The 19,984-nt window shown below is 32.3% G+C and overlaps 1 protein-coding gene across 1 annotated transcript; it reads left to right on the top strand.

Moving 5' to 3' along the window:
- The first annotated feature begins 133 nt into the window (after window positions 1-133).
- Window positions 134-19,984, top strand: LOC128179277 (pentatricopeptide repeat domain-containing protein 3, mitochondrial-like). Its single transcript, XM_052846665.1, has 25 exons — window positions 134-254; window positions 1,485-1,540; window positions 1,901-1,940; window positions 3,032-3,077; window positions 3,317-3,382; window positions 5,249-5,365; window positions 5,991-6,111; window positions 6,542-6,668; window positions 7,264-7,363; window positions 8,120-8,174; window positions 8,435-8,514; window positions 9,824-9,989; window positions 10,551-10,619; window positions 11,599-11,679; window positions 11,935-11,963; window positions 12,405-12,508; window positions 12,987-13,068; window positions 13,562-13,652; window positions 14,317-14,387; window positions 14,824-14,897; window positions 16,122-16,190; window positions 16,585-16,641; window positions 19,016-19,079; window positions 19,443-19,540; window positions 19,902-19,984. Exons 1-25 carry the CDS (start codon window positions 199-201, stop codon window positions 19,963-19,965), a joined length of 1,983 nt encoding a protein of 660 aa, XP_052702625.1. The 5' UTR covers window positions 134-198; the 3' UTR covers window positions 19,966-19,984.

Below are 19,984 nucleotides of genomic sequence, written 5' to 3'. Positions count from 1 at the left end.
TGGTATTAAAATTACAATCCTATGTCAAACTTTAAAACAACTGCAAGAAGTTAAATGAATTCTCCACACAAGAAGCTGTGTAAAGTTCACCCCTGTATAATACTGTCGGGATCGAAGTTATCACGAAGCGTCTCCTTGACGTCGATGCGAATCTTCTTATTATAAATGTTTTGATTCATTTCTTCATGTGTTTATAAAATGGGAACATGTTTAAGAGGTTCAAATGTTTTATGGAAGGCAAAATTATTTCAGAGGTAAAATGTTTGATGCATTACATGTACTTATGAACAGATTAAGTTTTGGGTGTTCATTAGAGCTCGGTCTCGCTTTCTGTGGAATTGGCTCGAATTTACTCTGATACATGAAAAAAGAAAACATAACATAGGGATTCGAGCTTGAATTTTTCAGCTTAATAAACTGTACAAAACAATTTAACTGCCTTTTTAATCTTCAAAATGATAACTGTCATTACTCTGCTCATAGATGCAACGTGATCAGTTTGAGAGATCCTAACACATATTCAGATATTGCATATTATTTATAGAAGGCCTAAAAGTTTGTTTCATACAGGAGGTCTATTAACTTTACACAAAAGTGTATAGTTAATAGACCTCCTGTATGAAACGAGTGTCTGTGCCTTAAAGTGTACCATGATATATTTGATTCATGAATGTTCAACTTGTTTACAGGATATTTTCATTACTTTGTCCTATATTTCACACAAGATTAAATTTGTGACGGTCAGACCGGTTCGAATACCAGCGCCAGATAGCTCAGTTGGTAGAGCACCTGACTAGAGATTCAGGGGCCCTGGGTTCGAATCCCGGTCTGGTTCGTCATTAGTTCTCCCATCCCGTTACATTTGGTGCCGTGACCAACCCCTGGAACTGACAGGTGAACTCCTGCCAGGGGAAGAGCCTGGAGTGATCTTCGAGGGCGAAGATCATTTCAGGGGGGAGGAATGTTACGGTCAGACCGGTTTGAATACCGGCGCCAGATAGCTCAGTTGGTAGAGCACCTGACTAGAGATTCAGGGGCCCTGGGTTCGAATCCCGGTCATCCCGTTACAAATTAAATATGCAAATGACAAATGAAGTCTTTCTGTTACCACTGTAAAGTTGACTATTGGTTTGTCATTTGAGATAAAAAAAATTTACTTGTATTGGTCAATTTTTAATGTTTAAAGATTCTTTACTATATATTTCTGTCATATTGGACAATATTTGTCCATGTTGAATTTTAGCCTTCGTTGTCAACAAGGAAATTTAAAACATGGTGATCGAATTTCAATTTTTGAATATTTTTTTTTTTAAACACAACTGTTTCTGGACAAATTCAAAATGAAATGAAGTGGTTAAAAGTATTTAAAACGCAAAATATCTTATAACATCAAACTTAAAATAGAACAACTGCGACAGTAACATATAAGACTCTGGGTCTCCTCTGCCATTATTGTAAATATTAAGATTAATTTGTGATTGCAGGATACAGTTAATCCAATGTGCATCATGTTCACAACTACAGAATTCCAGCATGAAGGGTAAGAAACAAAATTCTAAGCAAAGCTAATTCAGGCCAAACAGATTTCAATCTTTAGTTTCTTAGGAAAAAATTTCAAAATATAACAATTTTCTAGCACACATAATAAATATATAATTATGTATTGTATACATGTAACTGCTAAGAATAAAAAATAATGTAAATAAATCCATATTTTTTTTAGGTTGAAGATTGAAACACAAATAATTTTCAAATTGTGTACATACCAGATATTTATACATAACATACTGTTTCATGCGGAACACATAATTTGTATGGAAGTTTCTTTTTTTATAATATTGTGGAACATTATCAAATTGGAAACACATTGAATATATCATGGTCCATTGTTCTTTTTCAGGCTCATATCCCAGAATTTCAGCCCCCATGAAGATAAAAAGGTACCATGAATTGTATATACAATGTACAGTGTATTTATTTATTTATTAATTAAGATACATGTAATTAAATAAGCTTTCAAGACTATTTGTGTTCCATACATGGAATCAGATCCACAAAAGTTTTCCAAAGGGATCTGAGGGATAATTTTGTTTGCCAACATAGGTTCTTGCAAGGCCTATTTTTTTTAACTATTAAGTAATTATTATTTTCAAGTAGGTCCAACCCCCCCCCCCCCCCCCCCATGGCCCCCTCTATAGATCTGTGCATTATGTGTCCTAATTACATCCATCAAAACAGGATACTGTAGATTCGTTATTAAACATGTATTGAGAAATTATTGATAATATCCATATAAAAATCAAGAGAAGCAACCCTCACAGATATTAATATCTCGCTTTTACATTTTTTTTTGACAGTTTTAAACTATATGAAATAATAACCATAATTGGTGCTTGTGCCTTGTGATTTTCATGATTGTATGTTCTTGCGATGTGATTCAAAACATCAAAATTGCAAAATTAAGTACTCACGTAATGTAAGGAATTTACTGTATTCATTGAATGAATAAAAAAACAACAACCATATAACATGATTCTTTGAAGGAGGACTATTACAAGACTTTCACGAATGATATTTTTATAGTTTATTTGTATATTTTTCAACATATTGAATATGTTTAATTAATATAAAATTAGAGAAGCATTATACATGTACAAGAAAATGCAGATATGAGAGTAAGTACGGTGTGAGATTTGACTCAATCAGTATATAGTGTAAACATGTACAGTAAAACACGCTTATAACGAAGTCCCAGGGACGGCCAATTTAACTTCGTTATAAGCGTAATTCGTTATATCCGTCAAGTTTACAACATGAAATAGAGACTTGGGAAATGAAATTCACTTCGCTGTAAGCGTCAATTCATTATAAGCGTGTTCGCTATAACCATGTTTTACTGTACAAAGCACTACACTAGAATCTGAAAGCCAAGTATATGTACATATTAAATGTAAGAAAATAATTTGTTTTCTTATTGCTTGATATTTGATGATTGTATAGCCATCAAATATATTGTTTAATAACTTTGCAGATCTCCGACGGCAGTACTTGAAGCACTCGAAGAAACAGTCGGCCATGTAAGAATAAATCCATTCTGCTTTTTATCATCATAAATAAATCAAACACAATGATATATTTTGATGACTGTAAATAAAAGTTTGTAGTCAATATGTAATTGAAAGTCAATCTTACAGGTGTTTTTCATCACAGTGCTACTGAGTGACCACCACAATACATGACTTGTAAATGTATTTCTTCATTATTTACTTTTATGGTTTGTGATGTTCAATACAGTTTTATCTGCATATAATTTCAGGAGTGCAGAGATTACGGAGTATATCAAATAGACGATCCGTTCCTATATTACAACCATTACAGAAAGGTACTGCAAATTGAACAATGCATGTTATGATAAATTACTACTGAATTTATAGAACATTACCCAGTGTAGTGTTTTAAGCTGTAACTTTCATGTTTTGAACAAGTTTTCATGATATACATGTGTAACATACAACAAAAATATAAAACAAACAATTTTTCAAAATTTTTGGACTGTAAAACAAAAGATGTCATTGAAATGTTTTTTGACAAGTGACAAATCATTCAGTCTAAAATTCTGCTCATTTAATACTTAATTGAGTCCATACCAGTAGTGGAACTGTGATTTTTATACCCCCGCTCCGAAGGAGAGGGGGTATACTGTTTTACCCTTGTGTGTCTGTCTGTCCGTCCGTCTGTCTGTCTGTCTGTCTGTCTGTCTGTCTGTCTGTCTGTCTGTCTGTCTTTCTGTCTGTCCGTCCGTAACAAAAATTTCTGTCACATTTATCTCAGCAACTATTTATCGCAGATGCTTGAAATTTTAACACAGTGTTTGTATAGGCATGCCATATGGTGGGATATATTTTTGTACCAATCGGACGCCAACTTCCTGTTAAATGACGACTTTGCTTATTTTTTAAGGAAAATTTTCAAACAAATTTTCGTCAAAGAATTCTCAGCAACTGTTTATAGCAGATGCTTGAAATTTTTACACAGTATTTGTATAGGCATGCCATATGGTGGGATATATTTTTGTACCAATCAGACGTCAACTTCCTGTTAAATATTGACTTTGCTTATTTTTTAACCAAAATTTTCAAACAAATTTTCGTCAAAGATTTCTCAGCAAATATTTATTGCAGATGCTTGAAATTTTAACACACTATTTGTATAGGCATGCCATATTGTGGGATATATTTTTGTACCAATCGGCGTCAACTTCCTGTTAAATGACGACTTTGTTTATTTTTAGCCAAAATTTTCAAACAAATTTCCGTCAAAGATTTCTCAGCAACCATTTATCACAGATGCTTGAAATTTTAACACACTATTTGTATAGGCATGCCATATTGTGGGATATATTTTTGACTCAATCGGACGTCAAACTTCCTGTGAAATGATGACTTTGTTTATTTTTAGCCAAAATTTTCAAACAAATTTCCGTCAAAGATTTCTCAGCAGCTATTTATCGCAGATGCTTGAAATTTCAACACAGTGTTTGTTAAGGCATGCCATATCGTGGGATATATTTTTGTACCAATCGGATGCCAACTTCCTGTTAAATGACGACTTTGCTTATTTTTTAACCAAAATTTTCAAACAAATTTTCGTCAAAGAATTCTCAGCAACTGTTTATCGCAGATGCTTGAAATTTTTACACAGTATTTGTATAGGCATGCCACATCGAGGGATATATTTTTGTACCAATCGGACGCCAACTTCCTGTTAAATGACGACTTTGCTTATTTTGCATATTCACATCAGAGCGGGGGTATCACTAGTGAGCATTGGCTCACAGATATCTTGTTGCCTCTGTCTTTATTTCAAGTACACATAAATATGCATCTGGCCCCACAGTCACCAACTTCCCTCAGGTCAGTACTCAGCCTCAAGTCTGAGCTTTTACCTGTACCTCAAATGTAAGCACTTTTCTTTCAAGGATTTTAGTCGAGGACTGAGTTGAGTGATTTGAAAATTTTGGTGATGATGGGACCTGGTGTATGGCAGTGTCATATATATCTGCATAACCTTGTTTGATTCTATGTGTATTCTTACTGCTTTTCAAGGAACCATTTCTATCAAACTGAATGATAATATGCTTGAATCTGTGATACTGATTTAACCCCTTCTGTAATGAATACTCGTCAATAATCAATCTTAATTTATATGCAGAAGACAAAAATTGATTTCATGTTGCTGTATATTTTAGGTTACTGTCATGCTAGCTAATATATCAGGGAGAAAAACGGGCAAACTGATGGCCGAAAAGTATGCAGCCTTGTTTGAGGGGACCCCAGCTCACACCCCAGTGGAACCTCCCATTGAGGTAAGTCTGTGAATTCAAAAGGTGGAAGATACTATGTAAAACATTGAATTAGTCTTGTGTTGATTTTGCCTGATGAAATTCCAAATTAAGCCAAACTGATCCTTTTGAAATTTAAGCAGTATTTTTTGTTAGTATTCACCAATGTTACACTTGAATGACGTTGTACATACATGTATGTTGTGTACAAGCAATTAATATGTATTATTAATTGTACTGCAGGTAATGTTATAATAAGTGTGTAATTTGTACAAGTATGTGTTATAAATATGTTATGCATATATTATGTCACATGCACAACCATGTAATGTACATGTATAAAGTCATGTATTACATGTTATATTCAATAAAATATGTCATAAGTAATACATGATGTATGTATGTCAAGTGTAATTATAGTGTATTTAACTCAGTACTGTATCTGTTTGTAATGTGTAGGTCTTCATTGGCTAGATAAAAAAAGTTTACATTTTGAAATATTTTTGCTGAGTCAGACATATTTTAAAATGGCTTGCTCCAAAAAATAAATAAGCATGATGTTATCTTTTAGATTATGTATGATTTTTTGTTATTTTTGTTTAGGAAAATATATCAATTAGTATAGTATAAATTTTTTCGTTACAAACAGGCATTTAATCCCATGGAGGAGGTAAAGGAAGATGATATAGAGGAGGCGATCAAAGAATACATCAAGAGAAGAGATGTAGACAAAGTGATCGAACTCTGCGAATCGGAACAATTGACAGATGGTAAGGTCTTTGAATATTGAATTTTTCACTAGGCCACACCAATACATGTATAATTTCTTGTTCATCGTACATTCAGTGAAAAAGGGTACGAGCGATTAAATAATGAAATTATTACTTTTTGCAGCAAAAATGTTTAAGCCGTACATTATATTTCTTCTACTTGTTTATGATTGATAAATTAAAACTATTTAGAATGTGAAAAATAGACTGGAAATAGAACAGAAAACAGCACAAAATTTCCTGGATGCGGGAAATTAATAATAATATTATTTGTATGGTACTGTTTTATTAAAATACAAGCGCGTAGGGTCCGACATTTTGGCATCTGAAAAATCGGGACTTTTAGTACAGTTTGCATAGTATGAAAATGGATGATCATGAAATTCTGTTTCACTTCGGAAAACTTATTTCTTTCTTTTTTATTCTTCAGGTAGTACCTTGAGTGACGAAACTTATGAAAGTTTGATATACTTCTTAAGCTTTCACCTAGAAACAGATCACAGCATTACAGATGCTCAGGAAGCGGAGCTCAACAACAGAGTGAGAGGAGGAAAGAGGTACAGTGAGGTGTCATCAAAGCAGGCGAACACTGGAAGATTCAATCTTCTCTAGATTACTTGTACTTTTATGTGTTCTGGTCTCTCTTGTGGTTATATTGATGTATGTAATTACCTGGAGCTAAAATCCCCCCACCCCCCCAAACTCAGACCTCCCCCTTCACACACACATAAAACATACGCAGGGCCCTTTGGTAATCACTTTTTCAATCACAGTTTTGTTTAGAAGGCGCGATAAATCAAATATTAGTTTTGATTGTTATTTTTTTCAAATTTTAATTTTTAGCAGTGGTTGACACTTCAAAAAAGAACTTGTAAAGTTTGGGTTAATTCATTTTGTCCTTGTATCTTGTTCATCTACAGTGTCATGTGATATACAATAATTTTGGATACTGGGGTTATTTTGTCAACAGTCAAAGATCATCGAAATATTGTGAAGATCTCGGTCCTTTGTGTGGTTTATTTCATGTTACATGAATCAGTTATTTATTTTTAGCTCTCTCTTTGATTTGCCTAATGTGTATGATTTGTGCCTGATAAACCTAAAATAAAATACATGTAATAACAATCCAAAATCTCTAATTTAAATTTTCAGGTATGAGTTTTTAGTTACAAAGTTTCTATGCGAGGAAAAGCAGACTCCAGAGCTATTTAATGCAGTTTTACGCTTCTATCTTACCAGCAGGAGTCCTAGTGTAAGTATTGAAGTGGACACCTAGCAGTTTACAGTCATGTAAATATTAACCATGCAGATTTGAATGGTATCTGTTTGAGAGTAACTTGATGGTTGAACTATACATGATGGTGATATTGGGAGATTTAGTACATGTATGTATTTTAAATAGGCTTTAGAAATTGAAAAACATTGGGATATTTTCAAGAGAAATTTAACATTACCTGGTAAGGACTTTTTATTGATAAGTGAAAAATTTTGGCTTTTATGGTGAGAATTTGAGAAAAATAGATTCTATTCTATCAGTAATCAAATTTTCCCAACTTTGCCTCAAATTTCATTGACTATCAAACTTCATGATCAGTTTTTCTATCCGACCACAATTATTTTTTTTTAAACTTTTGGCCCCGAAAAGGATTTGAGGCATATATTGTAATGCATTGTACATTTAATCATACAATGTGTATCGGGCTAGAGTAGCAAGAATGGTTGTCTTTCTACCTTGGGAAGGGACTAAGAAAAAGACATTTATAAGGCTACTTTTACTAGTATATTGATTTTACAATAATGAATTAAGTCCCTTTTACTTTTGGTTTTGAATTTGAGAGCATTGTTATTTTATAGATGACCGTTAAACTGCAAGGATCCCTTCATTTTAATTGTTCATTGTATTTTTTTTTCCATGAACATCAATACAATTGTTTGTCACATACATGTACATTTACTAACTAGCATAGAGGAATAATAACCATTCTGATTGATCATTCTATCATTTCAGAATATTCAAAATAGAAAAAAGCAATATGAGTTGTCCTTAAAGAGCAAAGTTCCATGTAAGTCATTGACACTACTCTCTCTCTCTCTCTCTCTCTCTCTCTCTCTCTCTCTCTCTCTCTCTCTCTCTCATAATTACATGTACTATATGTACACACACTTACAAACATTTTTAAAAGAATTTTAAATAGTAAGAATTGCTTACGCAGAACTGTTCTAGTTTTTCAAACTAATGCCATGAGATTAAGATATAGTATGGAATACATCTGGTGCATGTAAACTGACTATAGTTAACAGCTGAGGTGTTGTCTGTTTACAGTAGAACGACTGACATACCACTATCTCCTTGCCAATTCAAGAAAAGTCTTGGATGATTTGAGTATTGCTAAAAGTGTAGAGGTTTGTATGATCTGATTGATTGTTGTTTTATTTTTACATCTACCGAGTATGATTCCCTCTATTTCTTACAGAAAGTTCTAGTTAATTCTTAGCTCTATAGAAACAGCCAAACTGAAATCTACACGCCCCGTTCATCGATTGGTCGAAATATATAGTGTCTTAAGAAAAATTACAAACTGCATGAAATAATCATGATGGTGACAGATTCAAATTCCTGCAGCAGACAATTTGGCTGGGTTTTTTGGGGGATACAAAACAAAATATCACTTGTAAGTTATTGTCATCCTGTAATAATTTTTTCATTGATATTTAGATTAATTTTTTACACATATGGCAGATTAGTACAAAAATCTATGAAATGAATAAAAGTTCTAATAAGTTCAGTAGGGTTGTTTAATTGAATTTTGACTTAATTTCTTTGCCCAATACCTATTCATAATGCTTGAAATTAAGGTTCTCCAATTCTCAGCCTCAAATTATTTTTTTTTCATCAAAAGAGTGTTTTTTATTCTTCAAACTTTTTAAATGAAATGAAATAAAAAGGAATATTTTGATGGTATCCATGCATTTTACGAAGTTATTGCTATTTTGGCCACAATGGATATAATGGAATAAACAAACAAGTTGAGATCAAATAAGAAAAAAAAAAATGGTCATACCGGTGCATTGGTGGTTCGAACTCCTTTACCTTTATTCAGTAGGTCTCTGTGGATCCACTAAGCCAAGCACTTTGTGAATAGCTGTGTGTTATATTAATACTGCAAAACTAATTAAATTTGTCTGTATAAAAGTAAATTTATGGAACGAATATAAAAAAATCCTGATACCGGTAATTAATAGTTATCGAACATTGCTGAGGATCGGAGATCGTTAAATAATTATAATTCTTGAAGGAACATTTATATTGTAACGTTCATGTTTATTTTTGCAATTTGTACATAATACATTGAAAATATTAGTATTGGCTGTTAAACAAAATGTACATGTCAAAGATAAAAAATTCTTTTACTTTGAATGCAGATCTGGATTTTTAAAAATCTTTTTCTATTGAAAATAAAAACAAATATATATGCTATTGGGTATAAACACAAAAAAGCTTTTCAGTGGTGGCACCAAGAATACCCCAACGAGGCTTGTAATTTGTTATATTAAGGATAATTATATAGAGGATAATTATGTTATTTATATATAAATGTAATTTGTGATAATTTAGGATAATTATATTAATTTTATACATGTATATAAATGAGTCATGATTTCATCTGTAAATCGTGTAAGTAGCATGACCATTCTTGCCTCCATGTTCTAGAGAATGATGTATGACATGAAAGCGGCTGGCTACAGCCCCACCCTAGAGACATTCAACCACGCCCTGATGGGGCTTGTGTGGCCGAAGGAGTTCAACAACGGAGACGAAGCCGTTAACTTGGAATTCAGCTTGAAGCTAATTGCAGAAATGAAACAACTCGGAATAGGTTGGCTTATACTGTAGATTTTTTTATTTTACACCTGTCCAGTGCTTTGTTGTTTTGTACATGTATCAAATCCTGAGAATGTATAGTCATGAGCACCAAACTTTTGTTTTAATTTCATTTAGTTTAAAAAATAAAAGCAACATTTTGAAATCTGCAATGAATGTGACTTGCACTTATACTGTCAGACTGATATTTATAACTCACATTTCATAGAGATTTATAGTATCTCTCCCCCTTTCTCCCCCCCCCCCCCCCCTCCAAAAAAAAATGGAGTTTAAATAAGAACTTGACCCCAGGGTCTCTGGCACTGCAAACACCGTTCACTGAGAGTGTCTATACACACTGTCTAATATTTACACCTTTGTTCATGTTGTTAATCCATTTACTTGTCACAGAAATGTAAATATAACACCATAGGTGAGTTTAACAGAGCGAGCGCTCACAATAGCTCGCCAAAATTTGTGTTGCGGGTATAGGAAATTTTGGCAAGCGCTCACTTTGTCGAACTCGCCTCATGTGTGTAGTCAGTTGAATTCAACAAGAGGTATTGTTCATTTGCAGAGCCCAGTCTGGACACATGGAGTATATTCATCTCACAGTTTGATACACAAGTATTTCCAAAGGGTCGCAGTAAGTACTCAGACCATTCATTGTCAATATGTTACATACAGTCAAACTTTATCTCAAACTAGATGGACTGTTCAAAAACTTTGAGATATCAGAGTATCCGAGATATCGAGGGTAACATACTCAAAAAGTAAGTGGTTGGGGCTTATAATTAACTTCGACATAACCATTGTATTCGAGATATCAGTGTTCGAGAGATCGAACTTCAATCGATTTCTGCAATGAATTTTTTTCTTATTGGTTTATGTGTATGACAATTGAAGCAATTCAGAAAAAGTAGTTACATGTATCTTGCGAGGGGGTGAAAGTGCATGAAATAAGATATTATCATTCAGTTAACATACATTAAGTTAACATACAGTTAAACTGGTCAAGTTTAAAATTAAACTTGTAACAAAATCACATGGAATGAAAATCACATCACTCGTGGTGTCATTTCATTATAAGCCTGTTTCCTATAGCCACATTTTACTTTATTATATACCCATCAATTTTCCCTTCTTGGTACATGTACTGTCTATTTTACAGAGTGTGATTTGATTTTCCGTCTCACCACACTGTGGTTTTCCGATTGCAGGCATCGCGTCTTATTTGATCTGATGATCCACGCCTGGCAACTCGACGTGATCCGACTCTTTGGATCAAGTTACTTTTATAATTATATATATGTATCGATCACCAAACTTAGTTTTGCCATGCAGGTTACTCGTGGATTTTATCCAATTTTAGTCTGTTTTTTTAATAAATACAATTAATGCTTGACAACAGCACTGAAGTCAGACAGTGTAATTATAAGCATGTAGTTACAGCTTAAAAAAATGCAGGACCTGACTATAAAATGTTGTAAGATATCGCAGAACTCAAGTGTAAACTACTTTTACAGAACCAGAACTTTATTTTCAAGCTAAATGTAATATATTGCATGTTTAACTTTTAAATATACTAGAATTTTGCTAATTCTTTAAAAAAAAATTGTTTTTAGATTCGGATGTAATGCGGATAATGAATAGTATAATGGATGAGATCGAGGATAAAAAGTTTAAGGATGTTGGCAAAGAAGGCAGTAAGTAAATCAATAGAGCATGCCTGACACAATCATTGTAAAAATTGACACCATTAAAAACTGCCTTAATGTACACACTGAAAATGAAAAAGTCCTTTACAAGACAAAGCATTGAACAAAAATGTACCTTAAATAATTATGTATAAAATACTTCTTCTCATTTCAAAATCTTTCCAAAGTATGGTTTGATTTTTTTGGAAATAAACAAAATCATCAAATCTTAAAATATCTTAAATGTAAACTCTTTCATTTTAGGGATGTTTTTGCCAAAAGCAATGAAAGTGGTAAGTAGAAAAATGAAACTGTTGCAGAAAAGGAAAGTTTCTCTCATAAATAGTAAAAATGAATTTTTACTTTTGGTTAGTATTTTAATAGTTTGTAAAAGCTGTCATGTTTTTGGAGCAATTTCTATTGTTAACACTAGAAAAATTGTTAGGAATTGAGGCCTCTTGATATTAATGCTACTCTATCGTCAATATGGTAGGCAATTTCTAAAAGCATTACAATGTGTGATATGAGTATGAGTGTTTGTACTTAAATGTATACAGTAACTCTAAATATTGAAATCTTCAATACATTAATACATATTAACCGGTAATATCAAATTACCAATTGGATATGATTTTAGATTTGAATTGATTTTTTTTCTTTTAAACAATATTTACTTTTGTATTTGGGTTGATTTAAGACAATTGTTTATGTTAAAAATATCCACTATTTTACAGGCTCTATTTCATCAGGACCTGGAATTTGCCTATAGACTGGATGCGTTCTACAAAAAAGGCCAGAACTACAAAATAATGAGTGACATCGACTTGTACAAACATAGGTTGGTTAATCTGAATGTCATCTTAAGTTTGCTTCTGAACAAACTGCAGTCATGACAACTGTACAGACATGTGAAAGTCAGACCATTTTAAAAACCCGCGCAAGATAGTTCAGTTGGTAGAGAACCTGACTAGAGATTCAGGAAGCCCGGTTCGATCCCCGGTCTGATCAGTTATTATTTCTCCTGTGCCGTTACAGACAGTTAGACATTTTCAAATTTTAATCAGCTGTATAATTAAACATGCATCTATGAATTTATAATTTCCATGATTGATAATAGAAAATCACTATTAATAACATAACTTTTTTATTATTTTATGAAGGTGATACTTTTTAACTCAGTTTTATACATATTTTAATCCTAACTTGACTGCAAACTTTAAAAACCAAAATCAGTTGTTAAATATATGTTTAACATGCATCTTGTGCTAGGTCGTTTAAGGATGATAATTTTTATATCAGCCTTGTTTATCATGCAGGATGATACTGTTTATTTTGGCTGCCTACTTGGAGTCAGACATGGCAAAGGTTGTCTCCCTGGTTACTGCTCTTCAGCCAATGGTAGGCATATCTTTGCTTCATCCTATAACAATCTTTAACAGTACACAGATAATGTAGATTGACAGATTTATAAGAGTGCTTGATGGATTCTGTATTGTTGAGAGGATACATATACATGTAGAGAAAAATAAAAAAAAAAGGTGTGGTCTCAATGATTACTTCATTTGTAATTATACTGTCTTGTTATTTTTAAGCATCTGACAAAGTTTACGAAGCTGAAATGCTCGCATAGTGAAAAAAAAGAAGATTTCTGATCCTATCATAAATAACATTTGTTGGTAATAACAAGATAATTCAAATTTATTCAGATGGACAAGTTCATACCAGTTTTGAGTCCTATCAATATTGTTATTTTGTAACAAAAATTGTCCCTCTTAAGTTCATTCTAGATTCTGTTACAAGGACAAATATCATCCAATTTAATTACCTTTAATACTGAATATAATCTGAGTATTCATCAAAATTACTAATTCAGTGGAGTTTATTCTTTAAGGATGAAGTATATTTCCTACCAGGACTCCGTGTGTTTATCAACTCCTTAAAAGTGACTAAATCATACCAATTTATTCCTGATTTACTCCCAAGTAAGTATATAGCCATCTGGGACAGTCACACAGGTTGTAGGTCAAGCCTAGCTACTTCTTCAAGATTGTTTGTTTGACCTTGACCCTTTGGTAGAGACCAGTTTAGGTCAAAATTAGCCCATTCTGCAAAATGCTTACATCATATTAGTTGTGATTATACATATCACTTTTTAAAAATGCTTAAACTTCAAATTTAATCTTTTATTTATCAGAGATTCTGATTCTATTACTGTGTTATTTTGTTTTTCAAATATCTAGTTTTGCTAAATCAAAATGGAACAAAAAGATGCATGATCAAATAACGAAAAAACTGTAGTAAAATTTTGAGAGTTAGATGATAGCCATGAGAAATGCTATAGTTTTTGGCAGTGAATATGAAGATGATAAACATTGCTTTCAGTTGGAGTTATGATATGAAAAGGCATTTGGAAGCAGATACTGAGCATGTACAGTAAAACACGCTTATAACAAAGTGTTTGGGCGAGCAATTTTACTTCGTTATCAACATACTTTGTTTTAAAAATCCATCAAGTTTGCAATATAAAAATAAAGTCACAGGGAATGAAAATCACATCGCTATAAGCGTCAATTCATTATTTATAAGCGTGTTTGCTTTAACTGTGTTTTACTATACAATGTATCAAAGTTGATGTATTTTTTTAAGCTTTCCAAACCAGCCATCGCTGTATCCACCAGATTTTAGACTTTTTAGCAGATAAAAAACAGCCACAGATGGTAAGATCATCAAGGAAGAAAATTTGTAAAACTGTTCTGTTAATGAAGTGTTTTATTAGTGACACAATAATTTATTGATTGTAAACTTTATACTTCTATTAAAAATTTTTTGCTATTAAATAGAACAAATGCAATACCTGGCCCATGATGTTCTGTAATTAGTCAAGTTAAATGTGAAAGTGAATTGATGTTTTCAAGTAAATACCATGGTAATTGTTTTATAGAAAGTCCTGTAGGATGTCTCTAGGCTTTTGATGTTATTTTAATTTTACAAATACCCGGTATATTCAAAAGTTTATCAATTTTATACAATCTAATATCTATATAGATATAGCTAGAGCATGTCTATTATGTTTACTGCAATAAGATGTCTCTCTCTTTTTTCTTTATGAGTGAATTTTTTTTCTAAACATAAAAATATAACTTCCATTTCAAGATTCAGATGAAGATGTCTGAATATGTCAAAGATCTTCTGGAGTTAATGCCTGCTCTGATGACGAGAAATGTGAGGTAAGTACGATCAATAGATGGTTATAGTCCTATTGCATCTTTGGAGATGCCAGCTGAGCTTATTGCTATTCATAATTCTGTGTTCACTGAAAGAGCTGGAAATTATTTAGTTTTTGTGAATGGTTATATGGGTTTTCAACTAGAATACTAATTCATATTTTTAAAAAAAGAATTTACAGTGAAACTGGACCAATAATTTGGTTACATTAGTATTCTTGTCACTTGAGCATTCAGTTTTCATGGATTGAGGAAAATTCACAATTTTGGTGATACATGTAATTAATATTGTTTTTAATATTCCTTGACAATGGTCCATCAATGAAAATATAGTATTTTAAGATTTCTTACTTTGATGAACATTTGGTTTTAATGAGTGACTTTGAAACAAAATTCTCAAAAAATTGTACATGTAACTGTTAGAGTTGAAGCATTAGCATACTTGTATTGTATATGGAAAATTATTTAAAAGTTACTCATCTTAGACCATTGGGCCACAACAGGTAAAAAATATCTGTTGTTTGAATATTTCACTGATCGGAAGTGTATATGTACACATGTTCATGAAATGAAGATGTCTGTTGTTACTAAAACAATATTACTGTAAAAGTGGTTATGTACGCGTTGGGGAAATTTACACTAGTTACGCGTTAAGCTTAAACCGCTTAGAATACCCTGCGCATATGGTAAAAGCATAAAAACTTTAGAGTGGTTAATCATGCATCGCCGTATTTAATACCCTCGCATATTGTTTTACCATAGAAAATGTGTACTTATCCACTAGCATAATTAACCACTTTGAAAATAAGTTATCTCAAATATTACCCAGTGATATAATACTGCAATTTTATATAATGATAAATGATTATATGATTACATAATGTACATGCCCGTGTAAATTCTCTGAGATTTGAGTGTTACATGTACAATATTGTACTGTACAGTAGTACCTTCTAAATCCAGACACAATTTTTCCTAACCAAATTGTCTAGATTAATTTTATTAGACTCAAACTCTTTTGATATATTAACCAGATTCAGAATATTCTACATATTAATTCAGAAAACTGGCTTACATAAAATTTTGTCTGGAAATAGCAGTGACTGATAATTTGGGTTGCAATAAAAAAAGCCACTACATGTATCGATCTTTTTGAATGTAAAACATACATGTATTTTGCCTTCTGACTGTAATGATTTACTTGTAAGTTGTATTTTAAATTTTTAGATTTTACATTGAGACCTATGAGTTTATGATGATCATCGCACTGAATGCAGATAACATGAATCTTGCTTGGTAAGATAATTATACATTTATAAAGTTCAGGCACAAAAGTACTGTCTGAACTTTTGTCCAGTTTTCCATTAGGATTTCCATTTGACTCTCTTAAACAAAGGAAAGTTAAATGCAAAATTGCAGATTATTCATTTGATGCACCCACAAAAACATAATATGGTATATGTACTATAAATCTATACAGTTGTATTAATTAAATATAAAATTTGGGAAAAGTTTACCATCATAACAATTTAACTTACAATTGAGAGCTTTATTTTAAAATAATCAACTAAAACTGACAGATATTTACAGCACTTTATCAATGTGTGTGGATAAATGTAAAATAAGTTAAAAAAAAATTAAAATAAATATGCATTTTTTTCACTTAACTTAATTTTCTTCTTACTTTCAGGGATATATTCTCTTTCTTGGTAGAAAACAGGAAAAATATTAGAGGAGAGCTTATGAAGTAAGGAAGCTTTACTAAGTCTTGTTTTCTTTGCCGAGTAGATATTGAGGTACAGAGGCACCAGAAACCAATTTTTATTTGTGATGACTTTATTTTCTTATTAACTGGAGATAAACTGATTTGCGATGATATATTTTGGCAATGAAGTGTAGATTATTTGAAATCAAATACTAAAGACATTTGAGGTTTGGCCACGACAAGACAAAGAGGCTCCCTCCAACCTTGCAAAAATTACTCAAACGCGAATGAGACAGTATCACTAGTGAACAGTATCACCTGTGAACAGTATCACCGGTGAACAGTATCACCGGTGAACAGTATCACCAGTGAACAGTATCAACGGTGAACAGTATCACCGGTGAACAATATCACCTGTGAACAGTATCACCGGTGAACAGTATCACCTGTGAACAGTATCACCGGTGAACAGTATCACCGGTGAACAGTATCACCTATGAACAGTATCACCGGTGAACAGTATCAACAGTGAACAGTATCACCTATGAACAGTATCAACAGTGAACAGTATCACCAGTGAAAAGTATCAACAGTGAACAGTATCACCTATGAACAGTATCACCGGTGAACAGTATCACCTATGAACAGTATCACCGGTGAACAGTATCAACAGTGAACAGTATCACCGGTGAACAGTATCAACAGTGAACAGTATCACCGGTGAACAGTATCACCAGTGAACAGTATCACCAGTGAACAGTATCACCGGTGAACAGTATCACCAGTGAACAGTATCACCGGTGAACAGTATCACCTATGAACAGTATCACCGGTGAACAGTATCACCTGTGAACAGTATCACATGTGCTGCTGATCCTCATTATTTTTTAAAATATAGCCAAACTTCATAAATCATAAGCGATGTCACTGTGTTAATATAAAGTGTATTAAGTAAAGGTAATATTGTCTTCGTACATCGAGAATATCAATGGCTTTTTCATGAAACACTAGCATTATAAGGGCCCTGCAAGGATTTTTCGGGTGCCTGTAGTAATCACTCTGTCCATCTGTCTGTCCGTCTGTCACGCTTCCGTCCACAAATTTTCTGGGTTTTTTTCTAATAACTTTTTTTATGGTTGCCCAATCAAGTTCAAATTTGGTATGGTAGTTCAGTATGCAGAAATACATATTTTGATGCTAAGTTTGGTTCTCTATGTCTTATGGTTTGGAGCTGGGGTGGTGGGGTTGATTCCTTAACTATGCATAAGAATTAATGGGCAAAGAGAGATAACTGCTGAGAATGTTACCATTGTATACTTGGAAGGCTGTGCAATATTTGTCCTTTGGGATTAATTAACCTTCCACAGGAAGAAAATCCTAAGCTTTATCTTTATCTGTCACATTGAGATTAATTACTGCACTGCCAGTGTCTGCAAATGAACTTTGTTTTGAAGTTAAGGTCAATTTTGAATGATGTGTAGTATTGTGTACATTCTTTGAAATATGGATTTAAAATGTAATATTCATACTTAATTGTGGTTAAAATACCGTACACAATGATTTTTGATAATTTTATTGAATTCTAAAATCAAGATATATATTAAGATATCCTTTTTCACAATTTTATTTTTTAATTATTTATTTTATTTTTTTCTGCCTTAATGCTGTTAATTTTAACAGGTAATCAGATAATAACCCCATTCTGTCATTTCTGAAAAAAAAAGAATCTTATTGTAAATTTAGAAGAAAAGAATGAGAGAGCAGAACAATTAATCCCCTGGGATTAATTATCTTGCCTGCTGCAGAAAATTTAGAGGCTTATCTCTATCTGTCATATGAAGATTAATGAACACCTTTGTCTGCAACTGATGTTTGTTTTGAAGTTGAGGTCAACCCTGGGTGATACAATGTTTTTGCATTCACTGAAGGCTTGCATTTTATAAAACACCTGTTTAAATCTTTTTTAAATACACATTTAATTTAGTATTTTTTATAAGACATAAGGTTATCCATGTTTTATGCAGATACAAGGTTACTATTTAGAGTTTTTGGACATTCAGGAATAATCTTGAAATTTTAAAAATACAGTTGTTACTTATAATTTTCATATTTTTTTTTACCACGTTATATATATTGTAGTTCTTTACATCTTATGCCGGGCATTTATTTTTCATCATTGTTAATATAAAGAGGATGGAATTCAAAGTTTTTTTCACTTCTCTATATTAATGGTCATAGCGGGGCCCTTCCTGACTGGTCAGTTTACTAGTTCACACTTAATTTCTCTATAAATTTCAGAAGCCAATGATCTCTTAGACCATTCGATTGTCTTTTTCAACTAATATTAGAAGGTTAACGTGAAAAAATTTCCTGTGCTGTTTTTATAAAAGTACACGACTTTGTATTTTATTTTTAGCATCAAACCTTTTGAAGATTTGCTGAACTTTTATATTGATGCCGATGATCTAAGAAACTGCAGTGTGAGTACACGATAGATGTTGGAGATATATTTAGAAAAATAGGGAATTTTTGAATTAAACACGTTTATTAGTATTATATGAAAAATATCCCAATGAATTACTCTTGCACACTTACATATGATATGCTTGTACTTGTTACATGTACCGATTTCATTTACAAGATTGTTATAAAACCTGACATAATTAAAACTTATGAATTTTCATTACAATAATTTCTGACAGATTATCTGCCCCTGTGGTTAGATTAATACAGCAAAACACTATTATATGTATTATATTAAATCTATTGCTATAATAATGAAATTTGATGTAAAGTAGAAAGCTGTACATATTATACATGTAGACCTCTTATCTAATCTGTAGGAGATAGTCAAGTTTGTGGCCAAAGATTGTCCACCAGAGGTTGCTAAAGCCATGATCGAGAAAATCGAGATGAATGTGCCAATGAATGAATTAGAAAGGTATGTTTGGTGGCGTTAATTATATCTAATACACATGATTCATATGGGTTTTTTGTCTATAGTTTGGAATCTCAATAATTCATATAGGAAAAGAATGTGTATAATTTTTCAAATACCGTTAAGAAACTACATGCCCTGCGTAAATTACATATCCTTGATTTTAATATAAATAATATCGGTAAAGTCAACTCCTGTCAGTACTTACTTTGATAATAAAAAGTAATCACATGTGTGTGGTCTTCTTTTAATGATTAATAATTAAAATTCGAATAAACTTTGTAAGTATCAAGTATTTTAAGAAATCAGTATATTAAAACAAGTTTCATTGTGTGCTAACTAGCATACCTCATTTCTGTTACAGAACACAGTTAGAAAAGATGAGGGAAATGACAGCGAGGACGTATAGGAAATATTCCGTTCAATAAAATGACCGTTGTATCTGTA

The sequence above is a fragment of the Crassostrea angulata genome, chromosome 4, assembly GCF_025612915.1.
Source record: "Crassostrea angulata isolate pt1a10 chromosome 4, ASM2561291v2, whole genome shotgun sequence".
Taxonomy (NCBI): domain Eukaryota; kingdom Metazoa; phylum Mollusca; class Bivalvia; order Ostreida; family Ostreidae; genus Magallana; species Magallana angulata.
This window is presented reverse-complemented; position numbering and strand designations above follow the sequence as displayed.